We start from the raw sequence: 23635 nt of genomic DNA, 5'->3' as shown, positions 1-23635 counted from the left end.
GTCTGCATAATATACTGCAACCACATTCAGGAAATAAGCAACACTGCAGGAACCACTTAAGAAACATAGTCTTCCATTACAGGATGAGCCTCATCAATAAGAATTAAAATAAGATGACAGAATGTTTCTTTTCATAATAAAAAGTGTCCTAGAATGAAAGGCCAAGTCATGCGCAGAAGTGCATTCACAGACAAATTTCATTAGGGATATACAAGATCATATAGCTCATGCATAGAGTCACTCCATCTTCCTTATAATGTGGTATCAGCTTAAAGCAACATTTCACCAAGTATTTTTTTTAATTCTAATAACACAATTTGGAATAGATGCCAGCAAATCTCCTTTTCAGCAATAACACTAATGTACAAACACATGGTCCATTGATATCATAGAGCTAATGAACCTATTAGTAATTCCTTTAGACTTCAAAACATTTTAACATTTTCTTAAAAGTACTCACTAAAAATTTCTTAACATTACAGATGAAGCAATTCTGTCCTCAATCCACATGGCAAAATAAAATCAGTTTCTTTCAAACGCTGATGCTTCTTCACCAATTGACAGTAGTTAGATTTGCTTTTCTAGCCTAAGTGCCATCAGTCTACTAAAATTAGAATGATGACCTCCCCAAACTGTCTTACCTTCATTCTGAAATGGTTGCTTTATAATACTTATCAGTCATTTATACCTGATCGTTTTTATCCTTCCTCCTAGAAAATGACATAAATGTGCTGCAATTATTTAGATCCTTATCACATGTGCTAGCATTAAACATTATTTCTATAACAATATAAACATATTTCATTTTTTAAAGTGGGGGGGAAAAAAAAGTCCATCTTTTTAACCAAATTTTTTTGCCCCAATTTGTATATAAATCTTAGTGTCAGCTTTAAAGAGTTTTAGATCTCTGACAGATAAGGAGACATTTACTCTTTTACCTACCTGGCATTTAGTAAAAGCTAAACACCGCATTGCTACAACTAAAAGGGGTGTTCTTTAGCTGGAGAAAACAAACTAGATTACCATTAGTCATTGCTGATAAAAACATCAAAACAATCTGGTCCACCACAAAGCTGAAGGAAAGGAAATCTAGCCTGTAAGACTGTTGCTGACCTGGTGCATGCTGCCAAATAAAGCTGCTGAATCAAACAATACAAAACCTGCAAAACAAAACCTTGTTGGCTCTGAAACTAGGTTTCACAAATTGTTTTTGAGTGACTTCTAATAAGAGCCAATTTCAGTATACTCTAAAGTCTAAATAAATCATGAATATAAATATAAATTAAATTTATCATTTTAGAATCCTTAAAATGCTGAGTACAACAAAGGTTCAACTTACTACCTGCCTTATTTTGCCATGCTGGAAAAATTATTTTGTTCCTATTAACAAAAATTTTAAAAAATATTATTTTCATGACTTCAAAATGCATAGATATGCAAATACAAAGCTGCTACTTGGTAAATCATTCCATCCTATACTGAAGATCAATTTAAAATTGATCAATCCAATGATTCTGAATGAATTATTGGGAATTGCTGGTGTTGGAACAGAAAGCAACCCAAGAGCTTGCTTAGTAAAATAATCAGGAGGCAATCTCTAGGCTCCCTCTAAAAGTAAGCCAATTGTACACACAGTGTGACTACTTAAGGCCTGAAAGCACAACAGGGGGAAGGATACAGAATCTGTAAAGGACATTTCTGGTTCCGAGTATTATCACTGCACCTCTGACCTATGTGGCATTAAGTCAACCAGCTGCCCCTTTGACTGGAAAATATGCTGAAGAAAATGAAGTAACTTTTAAAAACTTTGCTTAAAATGCATGCTGCCTTTCCTTAACATTCACAAAAATTCTGAAGTCTGGATCTGCAGAACACCCCTACAAGCTCCTTTTGAACTTAAGTTCAATAAATCCTCATGCCTGCATACTCTTAGATTTCTGTATCGTAAATCCATTTCTGACACCTCTTTGAACACCATTAACACTAAACAGTAAAACCAGTTTAGTGTAATACTAACCTATGAATTCAAACACATGAAATTCAAGAAGGTAAAATTTTCACACCACTTACTACAGTTCCATTAATGCCATCTATATATTACAATTACAGCCAAGTTGTCTGTTGAATGTATGTCATTAGATACAGAAAACAGACCTTTTTATTCCCTAATTTTGATGTCATTTTACTCTGCCAATAGCTTATATTTTCATGTGATTGTCAATAAAAAGAAATTGCACACACTCCAAAACAATACCATTAAATAAAACAATTGTTCTGAAATTTATACCACTGAGAGAAACAGAAATAGAGACCTAGTTCTTTTTGTGGCTGCAGCTGGTCCTCTGTTTCTCTGGGAAGGTAATTTTTTTGCCAAGGAGGATATGCACCAACTACATCTAGATATACTCTGAAACACAAACTCTGTGGTAAACCCTACGTTTGCAGAATTAAATGTTGTGAGATCACAGTATTCAAAATATGTTTCATTCAAATTTTAATTGGACCAACAGTACAAAATAAATACATTAATAATTTCACGCATCATAAATTCAGAACAATATTTTTATTTAGTAAATGGAGAGTACTAAAGTATGTGATTTTGAAAAATGGATTTTTATACCAGACAGCAGCAGACCACAGTAAGGGGCAAAATTAAAATGCAGAAATGTTTTACTACACTGTAGAGCATATGGCAACTACACTCGCTTTCAGCAAGAGAATTTTTAGTTTCTGACATACACATCAAAGTACAGTAAGAAACAAAAATAGGAGATGGAAAAGAAACTGCTCAAAAAATTTAGAACTTTTCTCATTTAACTCACAGCAACTAACCCAAGGACAACAACTGGCAAGCATGCTACCTACACTTGTGGCACATGCTACGATGTGTGCCAGACATCTTCAGACACACTGCAATCAAGATGTCAAAAAAACTGACAACACAGTTGGAGGTGTCCTGTTATTACAAGATCTTAGCACAAATGCGTTTATCCAAAATGACAGATTGGTGTCTAAAGAAGACTTTTATAAAAAGAAATGACAATTATCTTCATACAGAAGTAAAAATTCTGAAAAGCAACTATACAAATTCAGTACGAATCATTTTTTTTCTCGTTTTTGTGTGGGGGGAGAGGGAAGATGTGACAGCGATAGGCTGATGTGTGAAATGAGAACACAGTTTTAATTGATGGACTTATTAATTAATTACAGGCTTTTAAAACTAACAGATGAATGCACTGTGCAAGAGTGGGTATGAAATTAGTATTACACATATGCTACTTGTGCAGTTTTAAAGGCAGTTACAATTCAAACCAGTTATTTACTCCACTAACCACAGATTTTTGGACACATGTCTGCAGAGCAAAGACAGCTTCCGGACAAGTGACGGAGGCCATGCAAGTGATACGAACCTCACAGAGTAAACAGCTGTATTAGAAAGTAAACTGAATTTCTCACAATCTCAGAACTTGTCAGCAAGTCAAGGTTTATTAAAGGTCCATGACTTCAGGTCTGAATGAAAACTCCCCTCTATCTCTGCCACGTTGCTTCCTCCATGTGAGCTCTGACACATGTTCCCAGAGGCGCTATCATCCCTCTTTTTCCATGGAAGACCCTATGTAAGAGCTCATTAATGCAAGCAAGCAATCCAACAGGAATACAAGTCACAACTCAACAGGCAGCTGCTGCACCAGGCCCTCAAAAGGAAAAGGTGGTAGCATCAAATACCCAGGAGGGAGCCCCGGTGTCCAGAAGAAGTAGGTTTGACTCAGAGGAGTATTTTCTCAGCTAATGAATAACTTCACTTTAAAACTGAGGTGGCTGTCATAGAGAAACCTCTCTCAGTCACCAGAAAGGTTCTGTGGACAGAAATTTTCACTTGAACAGAGCACCAAGGCGTAAGTCAAGCATGTAGGACCCCCTCCCAGTGAAGAAAATAGTAGTCAACAAGGAGAAGGAGAAAATAAGGTTTTCAGGGGAAGAACAACAAATTGTCAACACCATCATTATGGGATGGGGTGGGACACCAGTAGAGTGTGAAAGGACATAATTATTTACCATGCTACAGAGAAGAAGAAAAAACAGGCTCATTCATAACACAACTTGAAATTGCACATAAAAACTATGAAGAAAACCCCGGTGGTATTCCACCAGCTTGCTTTGGGCATTTTGGAATAAATCAGATTGCAGGAAATTGGCATATTTCTCTTCCTAAGTACAGGTAAACAGCACTACATTGATTTCTATCCAACTCATAAATAGGAGATTCTTCCTTCAATACTGTGCCCTGAAAAATTCAAAAGCTCAAATATTTTAACAAATTTCTGGACACAGCATGATACCTGCAGCCACAGCAATATATCTACTAAAGGAAAAAATAAAACCAAATTCTTGGATTTCAATGTGTTTACAAAACACACTCGCTCATTTCTGGAACTTATTTTTCAAACTACCAAGAAGCTGCATATAAGAATACAAAGGACTATAAGTACAGTCTATGTCTGTGATCTGGGTATATATTTCCAAAGTACAGATCAAAGCTAATGCTATTAAGAGTAAACCTTGCTTCTATTAACATAAAAAAAAATTCTCAAAGTTGCAAGCCATGTTTATATTATCAGATAGTAATTACCTTTTCAACTACTTTTCAATTTATTTTGGAAATCAGCAAAATTGAATGATTAGGCAGATAGAACCAAAAAGTAACTGTTGCATTGCATTTTAGTTTTGACTCCAACTTCTTAATGACAGGCTGTCTTCATGTATTACTCGTGCATTCAGAAGAAAATAGCCAGTCAGTGACCACTGAGCAGGAGTGCAGAAATCTCCAAGTCATTGAATGTATGTGTATATATAAGGTCACTGGATCAAACTAAAGCTTCAAAGGTTCCATTTTTTTTAATAACTGTTCTGTTTTTGGCTGGAGTGGAATTAATCTTCTTCACAGCAGCAAACGTGGTTATGTTTTGGATTTGTGCTGAACACAGTGATGATAATGCAGAGATGCTTTTGTTATTGCTGAGCAGGATGTGCACAAGAGCCAAAGCCTCTTCTATTTCCCCTACTGCCACACCAGCAAAGACGTTGGGGGTCCATGACAGGATGGGAGGAAACACAGCCAGGACAGGTGACCCCAAGTGACCACAGTGATACTCCAGACCATGTGACATCATGCTCAGTATATACAAAGTGAGGGGAAAAGGGAGGAAAGGGAGGATGTTTAGGGTGATGGAGTTCGTCTTCCCAGGCAATCGTTACATGAGATGGAGCCCTGCTCTCTTGGAGATGGCTGAACGCCTGCCTGCCCATGGGATGCAGTGAATTAATTCCTTGTTTTGCTTTGCTTGTGTGCATGGTTTTTGCTTTCTCTATTAAACTGTCTTTAACTCAACTCACAAATTTTCCAGCTTTTACCCTTCACATTATCTTCTGATCCTGCCAGCAGGGAAATGAGGAAGTGGCCGTATTGGGCTTGGTGGTTGGCAGGGGTTTAAACACAACAGTAATATCCTTATTTGCTGCAAGCAAGTATTTAAAAAATTACTGAAAGAAGCTCAGATTTAAAATAGCACTTGCCCTTACTTATCTTTAAAAAATATTCAAATACAGAAAAACACGGCAAAATAACTGTCCATTTCTATTGAAACTATATTCATAGATATATAGCAATGAAACACGCAAATAAAGTGTCAAGTAAAACTCCAAACTGCTCAGCTTCAAATTGTTGCTGTGGAAATTTACATTTATATCATAGTCATCAATTACTTTCACATATACAGCTTGCTTATTTTTCTCTAAGACTTCACCTATTCAAACAGAACTTCACAACTGCTTCATATACACTTTCAAGTATTCATTGTTAAAATGAATTGCAAAGAGCTAACTAAACATTTGACCACAAATGTGAAAAATTAACCAACATGTATAGCCAATTACCTGGTACACACTGTAGAACTTATCAGAACAAACTAAAATTAAATATTTTTAATTAATCGATTTTACTTTGTTGCAATGACAACCAAAGAAACACACACACTGCACTCTCTGTATATCAGTGGGACTACAGGGAATCTTTGCCTGGAACACTGGAAAAAGAATAGCAGCAATTACTTTTAATCAGATTTTGAACTACTAAAATTCTAATGACTTTTGAACTATGGGGCTACTTTCCTCTAGAAGAAAGCCAGCTATAATCTTACTTTTGTAGGGACAGAAGTTAAGTAAACTAAGTAAAATGAGGACGTGATCTTTTGGAGATTTTTAAAGTACTCCTCTTGAATAAAAACAAAAAATTGCCATCATTTCATTCTAAAGTGGCAAAGGATCATTTTTCTATCACAATATTTACTTTAGTAATTATTACAATCTTCTAATAAATCTTATGGAAAAATTTTCAGGGAGCTCCAGAGATTTAGAGTTTGAATGTATAGACTGGATGTAATGTTTGGGGAACTCTCAAGGATGCATTTATAACTATCAGCAAAAGATCCTCTTTTTGTTCCTTGTGAGTTAATATTAGGCCGTGCTAGGGGAAAAATAAGATCTATCAAGATTCTACAAAACTAACTTTTAGATAGTTACTGTATCTCAAATCAAATATATTCTATGTATTACTTTCAAAAAACTTCATGGATACAGAAGAAGGAATTCTGCAGGACACATAAATTTAAGAGCCTAACACTTCTAGAAGGCACTAAGACCTGATAAATGCCCTCAAAGGCACTTGGAGTGTGATCTAGCTCATCATAAATTAGGTGTCAACTGCTTTCTAAGTAACACTGGCAGTATGGATTAGCTCTTCAAAAGACCACAACAGGTTCCAGAGCTAGAAGCACACACGGACACACAATGTAGGGCATGTGAACAACAGGACAGAAATTCCATCCTCCGTTTCCTAAGTGATGTCAACCAAAGAACTGAAATACATCTCAATGCATGCCAGCTACTGTTCTCAAACAGTTTTCTATCTTGTATGAGAAAACTGAAGTGTGAGTATGGGATTTATAAAACCACTTCCTACCTAGAAAGACATTCTAAAAAGGATAAAAAAAAATTAAATTAAGGGAGTCAGATTAAATAAATGCCTTGTATGCTTCAGAAAAATAAAAGCCTATTTTCTTTTTATTTCAGGAATTGAAGTCGTTTAATCTCATTTTCCTAGGAAAACTTAAAAAAAGGGGTGAAGGCCTGAAATGTACAGGATATGAGGAAAAAAGTCCCGACTTGATTAATGGAGAAAAAAGGGTTTGCTTTGTAACAAAAAAGGTGTGCCTCTCTGTGTTAGTATCTCCCCTACCTTCCAACCTCAAGAGAAAGAGCAACAGCACACAATACACATAAAACTGTTAAAATTCCATACATTCACCTAAATTATTATTCTAGAGCATTTCTGTAAAACCAGATCACCTACATTTATTACACACACATGGTCCAGATTTTGAAGGAATTAGCAAAACAACACTTTGAGTATGTTCTAACTTCAAAATTCTCCTGTTTTATAATGTCAGTGGAAATTATGAGGAAGTTGAAGACTAGCTGTTTTGACTTACAAATGCATGCCATGGAGAATACTCTTCCTCCCTTCCTCTCAGCCATTTTGGTATAGCAAAAATATAGGTGAAATAACCTTTTCATTAAGGAGGCCTCCTATTCTCATTACCTTTTGTAATCATTATGCTGTCAAATTAATACACTGAAACAGGTAAGACAAAACACATTAACAGAATATCCTAAAATAACAGTGTATATAGCTCCAATATTTGCACACTGTCATTCACTGTGTCGGCATCTGTAGACTATGTCCCATTCCACAGGTTCTTATATTTGCATTGCCAAGTAGAAGATGGGTGTTACACCACTAAAAAAAATCAATGCAGTATTACAAAAAAATACCCCCCAGCATTGAAAGGTGTTGTCTGAAGAAAGTAAGTCAAAATTTTATTAAAAGCAAAGCAAATGCTTTCCTTCTGCAACAAGAATGAGGGGTTGTATTACCTTCATGCACTGTTATTCCACAGTTGTCACACTGGATTATTTCATCAGCATCTTCACTGTTATCTCCAAGACAAACGCAACAAATCAAAATATGGTCCATTTTCTGGGAACTCCAATTTTGAGACTTCTCAAGGATCAATGAGTCCTGATATTGAAAAATGGAGACACATGGGTTATGTCAGGAATTTCAATTTTATTTAAAGCAAGCAGAAGAGCTGTTATTTGCTCAATTTTTGAACAAAAATCAAAAAACCATGGAACATCATTTTCAAAGGCTGGAAGCTTCTTTGCTGTCAAAATGCTCAAACAGTTCCTCCACGAATACAAGAGCTGGGATGCATGGATGTCAATGCAACCTATAGACCTGTTAAGATCCAGAGCTCAGAGGAGAGTCAAGACAGAAACCTCAATACAGAATCCTCAAGACAGAAATGTGTGTCTTTGAACCATTTATAGTCTACAAAATGGAATATCTAAGAAGCCATTTAAAATCAAAATTTAAAAAAAGGCCAAAGTTCCAACATTCAGAAAAGTTGCTTCATCTTAAAATTTAAAAAATCACATGGCTTTGAAAAATCCAAGAATACACAGCTCATACAAGCCTACCAAGTTTTCATTTACAAAATGTAACAAATTATTGACTCTGTATGGTTTTGTTCTAATGCAAATTTATGCATATCTGTGCAAAACCATACAATAATTTGTTAAAACTATACATTCTTCTGATTACATACACAGGAGCAAGGATTTGCCCTGTTCTGGCAACCTACAATATGAACCACAGCTCTTAAATAGATTGTGGGTTTTCATGGGGAATTTTTTTAAAAAAACATGGAAAAGTGCTTCATAAACCAAAGTTTTATGTAAAATTAGTTTTCTTAATAAACACTGTCTTCTTACTATTACCACTGAGACAGGGCCACTGTCTCTACTGCAGTTTCATAGCCTCCATACATATTCATTTATTTTTATACTGGAGCTTGAACTACCTTTACTGTTAATATGAAGGCATATAAGGAAGTATGAAAATAAGCACAATAGTGAAAAATAACCACTGTGGTACAAAGAAACAGTAATTGTTTCAAAGCAGAGGCTGAGAGTTTGAATGAGTTTTCACACATTCAAAATGTGTGAAAATATTCCACAACTGCTGTGGCATCTAAAAAAAAAAAAATCAGGGTGAAAGATGCCCTCTCAAACATTTTTTTCTGTTTCCAACTCACCATTTACAAAATACAGCACCAACACTATGCCTAAGGGAACAGGAGCTCATGTATAAGTAGAAAAGAACATCCACAGAGTCACATTGCTTACAGGAAGGCAACTAATTGTGAAAAACAGAAGATTCTCTGATATGGAGCCCAGAATGTTGGAAGAGCATCTCTTCCAACATCCTCCTCAAAGCATTTTGAGGAAAGAAATAAGCCTGGACATTACTGCAGCCCATCAGTACCCAAAATACCCATGCTCAGCTTACCACTCACATTACAGATGGGAAAATGGCAGCGCATGTCCCTAACTTTTGCAGATTAACTGTGCCATGGCACAGATTTCTCTGACGCATGTCACAACCCAGATCACCTTTTTCTGAGAGTAACTTTGATTTAAACTGTTATTTGGCTTCACTGAGAGAAGTTTAAAAGACACTGGTAATCTCTACTGTTATAGAAGCCCAAGGTCTGGTAATTAAAAAAAAAAGAAAACCAAAGTATTACTTTAAATTAAGAAACAGCAATGCATTGTAAAAACACTGAAATAACACCAGCTGTATTGGCAGTGAGAACACGGGCCAAAAAACATGGACCAAAAAACCTAAACAAAAAAGCAATGATGAAAGGGCATCAAATTTTTGTTCTAATCTTAGGATCCCCAGCCATTAGGTTCACCTCATGGGAAGACAGCTACCAGGTCAAAGAAACCAGCTGAGCAGATTATTTTTTCATGCAGGCAGGGAGAGGGAGTGATCTGCAAAGTGTGCTGCTCTCCTCTGCTTTTAGTCTATGCAAGCACCTGAGACTAATCCAAAACATGGAAACTTTTACATATAACAGTGACTGCTTCAACTTCTGAGCAAGTCTTGTTCCCTACTGAAGTGGGAGAAATTATTTCAGCTGGATCACTATGTAACTCCCATTTCTATGGTATTAATGAAGTGAGCATTTCAAGCTATATGCCCATAGACTTTTAACTTTAAAGGGAAAAAAATTAAAAATACAACCACCACCTCACTGAGAATAGAAAAGTCCTATGAAGAGGTTCTAATTATAAAAACAGAAAAGCACCATTTAACTCCTAATGATGCTTGACCTCAGGAAAGAAAGCTAAGTTCATATTCTGTGCATAATACAATAGAAAAGTGTGTAGCATTTAATTACGGCACATTAAAATCAAAATACTCTTGTAATATGTAAACAAATCAAAATATCAGGAGAACAAGAACAACCCCTCCCCAACACCCTCCCCAGTTTCCATCCTCCAAAAATAAGCCAAGGAAAGAAAGGAAGAATGCATATAAAGGACACAAAAATATGTTCAGAACTAATTACCTGGACATTCTTTCCTAAATTTATTACGGATTTGACCATCTAAGAACTCAGTTTTCTAAGAACTCAGTTTCTGCAGTGTGATGAGACTTTGATAGATATATCTGCTAGACAAGATGTTTTTTACTCTCTTCCATTTTTACTACTTTGAAATATTGTAGCAGTGGAAAGTATACTGTTACAATACAGTATATTGAGTATCACAAATCTGAACCTTCCAGTCTATAATTCAGACTTCAAATACTTTTGCAAAACTTCTTGATAAAGACCTAGACATACACAGTACAGCACTTAACATGCAAAAAAGATAAATTATCAGTTACAAAACTATAATCTGAACTTCAAAATTTCAACTTTGATTTTATATTCTGACACTGTTCTAAATCTAAAGCATGAACAGAATATGATATCCATGCATCTACTAAGAAGCTTCAAGGAAGATACATCAGAGGCAACTCTGGGTTTCTGAAACAGGTCTGCTTTTCCAAGCCAATGGAAATTAAACTGAAGAATATATCACTAAAAATGTAGTTGCACATCTCCATTTTGATATGGGAAGCAACTCTAAAAGAAAACTGCCTCTCTCTGTTACAAGTTCTGATCATTAGTATTGTAGAGTACTTTCAGCTCCTGAGCCAAGAAAATAGAAGAAATAATGAGAGAATTACAGAGCCTAAGGAAAGAAGGAAAGAAGATAAGAAGATAAGGAAAGAAGATGCCTATATAAAAAGTTTAAAAAATAAAAAAAAAAATCAAACAAATCATGCTTTTTTTCAATCCCAATTACTACTAATAGCTAAAACAGCACAGCTCACTAGCAATAATATATAAATATAAATATATATATATAATACCTATCAAATTATTTAAAATTGACCAAATCCAAATACTGTTTAGTTCCCTGTCATTTTACACATTAAAATAAAGTTTAAAGGGAACAGCAGAACTTTTAATAATATATCACTATCATTTCTCAAAGGTTATGTTGACATTGTGATCATATCCCAAAAACTGATTACAGATTTTATAGCAATTCTTTTTATTTTGTTCAGAATTTTGGTATTGCAGAACATGAAGTCAGCCACAGTGACAACCTGGTATCTTAATTTTTCCACAGGCACAATCTTCAGGGCAACTGTAATTGTGCATAGGGAAAAAAAGGTTACTTTATTAAACATATATATAATATTCACATTCTGCAATCAGAAAATATTTAATATAATAATCCTAGTACCCAAATGCTTTATTATGGCAAGAAATTAGTTCATTTGTCACTATTATGAGCAAATCTAACATAAATTATTGTAATTATTCTATTTGATTTTAAACCTAGTGTGCATTCTTCCATAAGTGAACTTTGTTCAGACTTTGATGTTTGTCACCAAGAAAAATGCCTCATTCATCTATTTTATGATTATGTCACAGATGCTGTTAACTTTCATATACAACACTTATACTAAAAACAGAACTAGAATACTTGCTAACATATGTTGGTTTGCATACTGGACCTCCTATTTGTTTTAGTACTAATCCAATCTCTGTAAAGCCAAGAGAAGTCCCACTACTGACTTTAGTGGCATTAGATTGGTCAAATGGTCCAAGCAAGGTTATTTAATATGCAGTGCCTATTTAGCATAATCTTTCCTGCTTCACTTATTATTCACTTATTATTGTGTGAACACAAGTCCAGCTAATCAGTTTAACTTTTAATATTAACAGAATAGCTACTGGGGAGTAGTTTCCATTTGTCAACAGATATATTATAGAAAGTTGGTTGCACTACCTCATTACTCTTGCTTTGTGAAAGAGCCAGGCTATCATTTGTCAATTCCTCATCATCTGCATTATTCCTGTTAAGAACTTTACTCTTCTTCTTCTTGGATCCTCCATCACTAGCCGTGCTGCTATTATCTTCCTCATTAGCTTCCTCATCATTGTCATCCTCATCACTTCCACTCCCGTCATCTTCATCATCTTCATTATCTCCATCACTCCCCTCTTTTTTCAGAGCGTTCTTTCCTTTTCTTTTCCCAGCAGTAGGCCGCCAGTCATTGTCATCTTCGCTGTCGTAGTCATCCATATCATTCAGCTCTTCCATCGATACAAAATCCAGCAGCGGTCGGTTCCTGCGCAAATTCCATTTTTTTGGTTCATTTGTTTGCTCATCAGCCACAGGATCAGGTTCAGCTGCTTTCTCCTTCTCTTTCTTCTTTTTTGGTTTTTCTTCTTCATCTTCCTGCTCTTTCTTTTCAGTTTTAATTACCTCTTTGTCTGTTGTTGGCACTTCTTCAGTGGAGGCTTTCGGCTGTTGCTCTTCTACTTTCTCTTCTGCCGGTTCCTCCTCCAAGATATTTTCTTCTGATTCAGTACAGGAACCTTCACCACTGTCCTTAGATGCATCTTCACTCCCATGACCACTTCCTTCAGAATCTGTTGAGCATATGAAAATTTAAAAAAAGTTCCGACACAAATGAACCCCCAAAAATAAAATCTCTTGAAGCAAGTTGTTAAACAAAAGAATGATGCATGTTCCTCCCTCATAAGGTATTCCACCTATTTTTTCAGCTGATGTCCAAATATTGCTATTTTGAGTGCTATGTTGAGAATCTGTTAAACATGTGTGCACTTTAAGATGCGAAAAAAAAAAAGATGGTAGAACTTATTAAATGAGCATTGTATGTTCCTTTGAACTGTAGCTCATATTAACAAAAAGCAGTAGCAGTAATTTCCATGTGAAGTCACATCTTAAAGAAAGAACATTCCAGTTTTAATTTCTGGAGGTGTTTTCTACATCTTCAAAATAAAACAGCTATCCAATAGAAGAGGTGAGAAATTACAAAATGAAGAGTTTACACAGCTATTTCTAATAATAATATGGATAATCCCATACCTTCATTTTTAATACATCTTTGTTTTTCTGGGTTTGAGAGCTCTTTTAATTTTTACGGTTAGTTCACTTATTAATCCCACATAAACTATGCCTCGCTCAACATTGCAGCTGCACTACAATGCACTAACCTTACACTACCCATACGTTACTACTCTGCATGTACTCACTCTTTCATTAATTCACACATGCCAACATGAGCAACAGAAAAGAACAGAGTAAATTATTTTTATAAAAAAGAGACATTTTTACTATAAAGCATATGTAAAAAATACTGAAAAATTACATGTGAACTTGTTAAACGTTATAAACAGCACCCACCTTGCTATCTCTCATCTTATGTGAATCTACTGTTTTTCATTCATAGTATTGTTTCAATGAAGGAAAACTCAAAATATATTATTTTTAAATTTTAAAAAGAAAATATAGTTTCTTGATCCAATGCAGAGATCAATTAGGCAGTGGCTACAGTTTTCAGTTTGCTCAAAGCCAGCAATGAGTTCTTGATCCACTGTCATGCAGACGCAAAGATGGAACATGTCGATACTCACAAATTTAAACAAAACCAAACAAACCTAATTTCTTTAGTTGCAACCCAAAAAATCTCCACCACTCAGGATCACCTTACACAGATAATTTCTCTATACACTCAGCTCTGTATAAATCCAAATAAACAGACACTGAGGTAGGTGTGCACAGTGTGCCATTTCCTATGGCATTTTTTTCCACCCCAAAGAACATTGCTAATGATTAGCCAGTTGTTACTTCAATATAATGGTCAGTTTTGCCTTCTTATGCATATACCTGCATGTGGAAGTATTCAGTGAGGAGATTATATAACCACTGACAAAAAAAAAAAAAAAAAAAAAAAAAAAGCCCTAAGTGCAACTATTACTGATCAGGACAACAAAACTATCCATCCCCTTACAAACTAATAAAAACTAGAAGTTTCCAACATTTGTTCTAACATTTAGAGATCCAGAAAAAACACAAATTTTTTCCACAGTCTTTGAGAAAAACATAACTCAGTCATTTCTCCATACCTATTAGCCTTAATTGCAGTAATCAAAGTACAAGATAATTAAGTGAAGTTTTGAAAGAGTAGAACACGAATCAGGCATACACAAGATATAAAACCAGTATTAACTAAAAGGCAATCCAAAATAACTGTTTTCAAGTTACAATAATTTATTTGGCTACAGAATCAGAGGATAAGGCTGGAAGGGACCACAGTAGGTCATCCCAGAGCACATTGGCCAGAATGGCATGCAGACAGTTCTTGAGTATCTCTAGTGAGGAAAACTGCACATCCCTGGGCAATCTGCCCAGTGCCCAGTCACCTGCACACTAAAGAAGTTTTTCTTCAGATTCAAGTGGAACTTCCTATGGATCAGTTTCTGCCCATTGCCTCTTGTCCTATTGCTTGGCACTCAAAAGAGCCTGGCAAATCCTCAACCCCCTCCATTCAGACACTGACAACACATGGATGATGTCCTCCCTCAGTTGTCTCTTTTTAGGGATGAACAGGCCTAGTTCTCTCTGCCTTTCCTCATTAAGAGAGAGTACCTCCACAGAAACACCACAAAAATGGTGAGAAGGCTACAACACTCCATGAAGACAGGCTCAAAGAATTGGGGTGGCTCAGCATGGAGAAGAGAAGTCTCCAGGGAAAACAGAGGTTATGAGAGAGATTTTTTACTAAGGCCTGTGGCGACAGTAAAAGGGGAACCAGTGTCAAACTGAAAGAGGATAGGGTTTAGACTGGACACAAGAAACTTTTCAATGTGCATGGTGACACACTGGAACAGGTTGTCCAGGGAAGTTGTAGGTGTCCCATCATTGAAAATATTCAAGGCCACATGGGATGGGGCTTTAAACAATCTGGTCAGTGAAGTAAGTTTATGACCAAGGCAGGGGGTTGACTCAGATCATCTTTAATGGCTTTTTGATCATGGGTTAGTTTATAGGATACCAGGCTTGCTGGCAACACACAGGGCACACCAGATACAAAGGGGGAAAAGGATCCTTGCATAGTTAGTAGGGCTCACTGAAAGGCTGCATTAGATTTGAAGGGGGAAAGGAATAAATCCAAGTTCCCTAGAGGGGACAGCACACCACTGCTTGGGGAACAACATGCTAGAAAGGTCTAGCATGGTCTGTCACCTCAGTGGAGGTAGGGAATGGAGATCCCTCCAGCAGTAAAGACACAAGGGTTATTACATGTTAGAAAACATAGATTGAAAATGACTGAAAATGATCATGGTAAGACTTGGAGCTTGTTCCCCCAAAAAGCTGGAGAGATCAATAGCCCAGCTGAAGTGCCTCTACACCAACATACTCAGCATAGGTAACAAACAGGAGGAGCAGAAAGCCACTGAGCACCAGTAAACCTATGACATAGCTGCCACGCAGTAGAGATGAGATAACATGGACAGCCATAGTGCTGCACTGGATGGCTATAAACCCTTCAGAAGGAACAGGCAAGGAAGGAGATGTGGTGGGGGTAGCCCCATATGTTAGGGAGTGTTTTGATTGTCTAGAGTGTAAGAACAATATGGCTATTTAAGGGCAAGACTCAGGAAAATCTAACAAGGCAATACTGATGGGAGTCTGTTAAATACACCCCAACCAGGATGAAGAGGAAAGCAAAATAGTCTATAAGCAGTCCATAGTCTCACAACCACTAGCCCTCATTCTCACAGTGGACTTAAAGTTAGCAGATGTCTGCTGAAAACACAATACAGCAGAGAGGAACTGGTCCAGAACATTCCTGGAGCGTGTGGAAGGTAACTGCCCGACACAGACAATGAGGGAGCCTACTAGCAAAGACTGCCCACAGGACCTGTTATGTGTGATCAGAGAAGGCCTTGTGGGTGATGTGATGACTGGAGGGTGTTCTGAGCAGAGTGAACTTGAAATGATAATTTTCAGTTCTCAGAGAAGCAAGCAAGGGGTCAGCAGAACTTCTATCCTGAACTTTCAGAGATGATACCCTGTTGAGAGGCTTGGTCAGCATAGTCTCTTGGGAGGCAGTCCAGGAAGGCTGGACATTCTTCCAAGGAAATCTTGAAAGCACAGAAGCAAGCCATTCCTATGCACTGAAATATAAGCCAGCAGTGAGGAAGACTGATGTGCCTGAACAGAGAGCTGAGAGCTTTGACTGGAACTCAGAAGAACAAGGAGAATTTGGTTCTTTTGGAAGAAGGGGCAGACAACACAAGAGGACTACAGGAATGATGTGAGAGAGAAATATTATTTTCAGTGAAAAAATTAGAAGGGCCAAAGATCAATTAGAACTTAATCTGACTACTGCTATAAAAGATAATAAATACATAATCAACAAAATAAAGACTAAAGACAATCTCCACCTTTTACTAAATGAGGAAAAGGCAGCATCAATGGATGAGGAAAAGGCTGAGCTACTTAATGCCATCTTTGCCTCAGTCTTTAACAGCAAGACCCATTGTTCTCTGCATATGCATCCCCCTAAACTAGAAGACAGACACAGGGAGCACAATGAAGCACACAACCCAAGGGGAAATGGTCAGTGATCTGCTACATCTCTCAGATGCACACACATCCGTGGGCCCAAATGAGCAACATTCAATCATTTACCAGCAATCCTGGCTAACCAGGGAGCTTCCACATGATTAGAAGTTTAAAATAAAAAAACCTGATACCCATCTGCAAGGAGGGTCAGAAGGAGTATCCAGGGAACTCCAGTCAGTCCTGCCAGCCTGACCCTGGAAAGTCATGGAAGCACATCATATTGAATGCCATAAAGATGACAGAGCACAACAGACTGGGGCAGAGGGGCTGGAAAGCAGCTCAGTGGAAAAGCATGGTGGGTGCTGGTTGACATTTGGCTAAACAAGACCCAGCACGTGCCCAAGTGGCCAAGAAGGTCAGTGGCATCCTAGTCTGTACCAGCAATAGTGAAGCAAGTTGGACCAGGGCAGCTGCTGTCCCCTTTACTCCGACTGGTGGGGCCACACTCAAATCCAGTTGTGCGTCCAGTTCTGAGCTCCTCAATTCAAGAAAGACACTGACATGCTGGAGTGTGTCCAGAGCAGGACACTGGAGCTGGTGAAAGGTCTAGAGCAGAAGTCTGGCAAAAAGGAGGCTCAAGAAAGACCTTATCATTCTCTACAACCACCTGAACAGAAGGCATAGCAAGGGGTGGGTCAGTCTCTCCTCCCATGTAACAAATGATGGAACAAGATGAAACAGCTTCGACTTGCATCAGGGGTGGATTAGGTTGGTTATTAGGAAAAACTTCACAGAAAAGGCTGCTCCTCAGGGAAATAGCTGAGTCACCACCCTGGAAATGTTTAAAAGATGTGTAGATGTGGCACTTAGGGACATGATTTAGTTGTGGGCTTGGCAGTGCTAGGGTAATGGTTCGACTCTACCTCAAAAAGTCTTTTCCAGAGTACACAATTCTAAAATTTTATGATACTCGTCAGTTCCCATAAACATTTTTCAAGTAACTCCTAAAGCTATACTCTCATACTAGACATATCACAGATTGCATGCCCAAAGCACAGTGTATTTTGTATCTCATTTCACAGGTGCCAAGTGCCTACGTGCACTATTTGTCTTACTGTAAATAAGGTAATACAAAATTTTGTCACGTTAAAATTAACTGAAATTTTTAACTTAGCTTTCATTATTTCCCCACTGTAAATCTATGACAGACATTTGTTTTGATGCTTTAACTGTGCTGATGCGTTTCTAAATAGTCTTAAATTTCTTGCCAATTTAAGCTTTCATTTTGTTTTGGAGGGAATAGCTTGGTAGAGTTTGACCTCTAACAGCCCTCTAATTTACTAACATTGATTCATGTACATCAACAATACACAATGCAATAATTTAAAGCAGAGAGCAAATAAGCACTATTTCACTCACTTCTCTCCTTCAATTTCTCTTGCCTTCTGCCTGCACATTTTGCTTTCTACTCTCCTTTATACATTCATAGACACACCAGAGATATCTATAGTAAGAGATATCTCTCCTTGATCTGAATGCATCCACTGTGATAGGTGCTTTTCTAGAAAGAGCTATTCTGTGATAACAGCAATTTTTGCAGGTCTTCTCCTGTCAGCTGCACTTTTACTGAGGAAGAGGCTGCAGTATACAATTTTCTCCTTGAAAGAAATGCTTAAAGAATGGCTCTTTCAAATTGGCAACCATATCATGTCATTCCCTATAGGAGAGAAGGAAAGCTACTCTAAGTGAAAGATGGGGCTAGATACACCATCAAATAGTGAAGAATACAGAGTTCCACTGAGGACAAATAGGAGAGATAACATTTGGGAGAAAGACATCATTTATTCCTCTATACCTTGTATCTTTGGCTGTACTAAGCACAACAGCAGGTGGCACTCAAATCTAAAGAGGATAATCCTGAAAAGAACAGAACATTATGCTACAGAACTAACATGCAAAAAAAGAAGTGTAATAAAGAAACACACTGCTCAGCTGTGGAGTCTTGTGTATAACATGTATGAGGCACAAGACTTCAGGGTAAACCTACTGAAATCATTACATGAGTCAACAAACAAAATCCTCCCAGGGTTTTTTGCAGGACCATTTTACAATTTTAAAAATGACACCTCACAATTTCCAGGTATTTTTTCAACATTCTAGGAAAATGAATGCATACAGAAAGCAAGAGCTGCACTCCAAAAGTACCTGGCCAACCACTCACAGGAGACAGTCTGGTTCTTCAATGCAGTATTTAGCTTAATAAGCAGCTCTTTGAAAAACAGCTTTATTGATTGTTCTAAGTGAACTCTAAAGGATAAGCTGGTTAAAGGCAATCATGGACTCAATTTTGGACTTGGCTCTTCCACTAACAAAGCTTAACAAATTCCAAATAGTAGACAAGAAGCATTTGGAATCATTTTATAAAGTTCCTTTATTCGCACCAAATCCTATTGTGGTTGAGTCTTTTCGAAAAAGCTACCTACAACAAATACAATCAAGGATCCTGGAACATTGAAAAGTTTATCATGCAACACAGAAAGCAACTACCAAGTTATCGCTGCTAAATAATATTATTCAATAATAATCTAGGTATCACATGACAAATAGCCTACAGTGGCCTTACACCCCCTTTTTGAGAGCAGTGACAAAAACCAGGATGCAGGTGAGGTTAATGTCACACCACCACCACAACCATCTTATCTATTGGTCCTTCACCCTTTTTTTCCCCCACCACAAGGCAAACAACTAGCCTTTGACAAGATATGTGACATTACCTAGTGATCTCTGCTAAAACACCATGTCAAGCACCATGTACAAACCCCCACTCAGGTGCATCCTGATGGATGGGAAATATGGAAAGCACTACAGTGCTGTGAACAGCCTCTGGCCATAAATTTCCTTACAGAAAAACAGATCCAGTACCAAATATCTTTGGCATAGGTGCCATATCAAACATACAAAAGCAGCTATACCTCCTACACATCTGATCTAGATATCTCAAATAAAGACTCCATAATACCTTAAGGAAATGCTAAAACTAACTAGAAAGCTACAATATAATAACTGGGAAAAAAGGAGGCAGGAAAACCTAGGTCATGTATGGAAAATAAGAATTTTTAAATTACCAAAGGCAGAGTTGTGTAACTGGTAAAATTGTGACTACATCTGACTATCAGACACAGAGGTCCATTATGCTACAATCAATAAAACTATAAGCAAGAACTAAAGGCTTAATACCTCACTTGCAACATAATTCCAAGAAAGAAAATCTAACACACCAGTTAGATACATGCCCCTGGCTTTCTATGCTATTTTGCTGCATATGATGTTTAAACAGTGGCAGACTACCAGCAATTCAACATCAGTGGTGCTGGCAGTTAAAAAATTGAACTGTCCAAAATAACATGATTAAAAACACACAAAACCAAACCATTACAGATTAAGATGCTACAGCCCTACAGAGAGAAACTTTCTTCTCAAAAAATGTTTCGAAAAGAAGTATCTAATATTTATTAACTGCAGATGGAGACTGGGCAGAGCAGGAGAAGAAACTGACCACCGATCCACAATTACACATCCCAGAAAACAAGTATTTAGTTTTATAGAAAAAATGATGGAAAGAGAACAAAGGAAAGTTATTTAGTAAGCAGCTTCCTCACTTTTACAGTAGCAATAATTATGTCACATGGCATTTCAGTAGATGTACTGAAGACCACTCAAAACTAAAGATTGCCAATTTTGACTTAAGTCATTAGGAAGTGCCTCATTTACAAGGTTAGAACACTGATGAAATTGGGTTCCCTATCAATTGCTTGTCAGCAAGCACCTGGAATAACGGAAATCCCAGTATTTACAATGAAAATGGAGGCTGAAAATCTTGTCAGTGACCCCAAAGTTTTACTTAAGAGGGGCAGACATAGGTACAGACAAAAGTTTTACCTGGAATGAAGATACTCCAAAAGAACATATATGCTGATATTTTCCATTTTCTCAATTAGAAAAAGCTCTTGTGAATTTCAGTCTCAGGAACTACACATTAATATGGAAATACGTCATCATTTACTAACAATTAACTAGCCAATATCTTCTTCTACCTTCACTGTCTATTGAAACACTTTGCGACTTTACTCTTGCCTAACATTTTAGTTTAGTCTAAAAAAAAACAAATATATTTGTTTCTTCATCAAGATTTCAGTACTGTTAAACACTACAGTATTTTGATCATTCACAATCATTTCTTTATATTACAATATTCTGCATAGGAAAGGAAAAGTGTAATCTCCACTGTGCTAAAAGGAAACAAGTTACATAAAGATAATGATATTTACAACTTTTTATTTCTAGATCAAGACACAGGTTTTTTAAATAGATAATATATGCATTTATGTAGATCATTTCTTGTTTTAAAAACAGATCTTCCACTGACTTCAACTGCAAGAAAAGTACATAAGTACATAATATATATGCATATCAGGCTTCACACTCAACACCAAAAAAATAAAAAATTGAGTCAACAAGAGTAGTAGCAGAAGTAGTGACAGGATTGAGTTCTTCACAGGCAACATTCAGTTATTTTTTTGTCAGCTACACTGCAATAGGAACCAGTCCTTAAATTCACACGTGATTGTTGCTCAGGGACCACTACATTCCTCTGTATGATTTCGATTTCAGTAAATCCACTGAGAAAACTGACTGAATTTACTGATGAGAGAGAAGAAAAGTGGCAAATTCTTGCTTTGGAATCCTCCTGGGAATGACTCTAAACCAGTACTCTGATTTCTGACATCAGTGTATCTCCAGCTGTTCCCAATGCAGGAAAAAAAAAGAAAAAAAAGGACTCCCCAAAGCATGCTTTAGTTAACTCACAAGAAAAACTTCAAATAACTGACATGTATTGTAAAAGATACTATTAAAAGCTTTAGGTTGAGTATATTTCAGCACAACCATTTCAAGTCACATTTGTACACTCTGACTCCGAAGGGACAGTTCTTTTGATTGATCCCACATTAAGATTACATATGACAGTTTTTATAATGGACCAATTTTTTCAAGATGTTTACAGAAACCAGAAGAATACAGTACTTCAGAATGTGGCATCACTAATGGAAAGAGAGAAGCCATTAAAAATTACTTTGTTCAGTATAGACATAATGAAAATCCCAGAGGCTTGAAAACTATTTACATTAAGTAAATTTACAAGAATGTACAGTTCTAAAATCCATTTCTCTAAAGAGATGTCAGAATGTTGAGATCTTTTAAGCAGAAAAGGCCAACTGATTGCTGGTACGACCTAAATTCAAAAGAAAAGAAATTAATTACACTGAAACTAAAAGTCCATGTTGCTTTTGGAATTTTTGGTGGAAATACAGGTTAGGTGATTTGAAATATTTTTTATAATGAAAAAATGTACCAAGGTGACAGGACTCTGAAAACAAAAAATCAGAAATGCCTGCTGCTTCCTAAAAGTACTTAATAGCAACTTCTCCAAACCTCACTGTCTTGCATATTGCCACAAATCTGGCAGAACAATGAAGGTGTGTAAAAGTTGAGGCGTTCTGGGTCTGGTCCCCATATATTTGCATAGCATCATCTACTAGTACGTATCACTGGAGATCCTAAAGCTCACACATATGGACACAACACAGTCATCAGGGAGAAAACAACTTCAGCATTCTTTTAACTCCATATTTAAATAATCCTTTAACCTAATTTTCAATATTTTTTTGTTATTTTAAACACCTATATGTGCATTTGTGAATGAAATAAACATAAACATATGTCATGGACCTGTGGAATTACCAGAGTATAATTTATGCTCATACTCAATGCAGACTGGTTCTTACTTCTGACACACTTCCTTTTGTAAGCAAACTATACAATGTCATTTTGAATTTAAACAAATACTAAACACTGATTTGCAACAGACTGCTCATGGAGAGTCCTATATTTGTATGCGTGTGTGTGTAAGAAAATCCCTTTATTTAATCACTTCCTTCAGCCAAACTGAAATTGACTAAGTGTAAACAAATTTAAAAGTATGCTATACCAGCTTCATTTTAAACCAGTACAGATGTTCTGATTCAGATTTCCTGCAACTATTCATTTAAACTTGTATTACATGTAAGAAACTCTTATTTGTAGTAACTTTCTATCCCCCAACTTCTCCAAGCCCTCACAAATTTCCTTTTCCACACTGATAATCTTCATATAAAGTATAAGATGTCAAATTCTCTTGCTGTTTCAAAGTGTTATTAGACAGAACATAAATTTCTCCTAAAAATGACAGACACAAGTTTGGAAATGCTAAAACAACACTTCATGAGAAATAGCAACACAAAACAGCAATTAGAAAAAAACGTTTGTAGTAGAACTTGTTTTTTTCCTCATATGCTTATTTCAACTCAGTGTTGCATATTTAAAGGAAAATCCATTCAACTTCCTCAAAATGAAATTGATTTTGAAATACACTCAAGGCTAGATACTGACCAGCCCCCTCTGTATATATACAATGTCCTAAAAGTCAAAAAGGATATCAATTACAAATGAATCTTCTGGACTCACAAAATGCACTCAGAAAGCTATACACATTACTTTTAATAAATTACTGTCCTTTGACCAACTAATATACTGCTCTGAATCATGTGTTCATCACCCATACTCCCTTTCCAATCCTCATCTTCCCTTAAATCCTGCCTACATTATTGTTCCAAAACACAGAGATTTT

The 23635-nt window shown here is 36.6% G+C and overlaps 1 protein-coding gene across 6 annotated transcripts in view; it reads right to left on the bottom strand.

The window, feature by feature from the left end:
• The window catches only part of PHF14 (PHD finger protein 14), a 161168-nt gene that overhangs the window by 135546 nt on the left and 1987 nt on the right, over positions 1–23635 (bottom strand). For all 6 annotated transcript variants that reach the window (XM_064704394.1, XM_064704396.1, XM_064704395.1 and 3 more), the window contains 2 exons: positions 12319–12965; positions 7993–8137 (listed from right to left, as the gene is read on the bottom strand). In XM_064704394.1, the coding sequence (XP_064560464.1) occupies positions 7993–8137; positions 12319–12965 (792 nt within the window). The remainder of the gene's footprint in view (positions 1–7992; positions 8138–12318; positions 12966–23635) is intronic.

This window comes from Zonotrichia leucophrys, chromosome 2 (genome assembly GCF_028769735.1).
Source record: "Zonotrichia leucophrys gambelii isolate GWCS_2022_RI chromosome 2, RI_Zleu_2.0, whole genome shotgun sequence".
In the NCBI taxonomy this organism is placed as follows: Eukaryota; Metazoa; Chordata; class Aves; order Passeriformes; family Passerellidae; genus Zonotrichia; species Zonotrichia leucophrys.
Note: the sequence above shows the minus strand (reverse complement) of the source record. Positions and strands in the feature narration are given on the sequence as shown.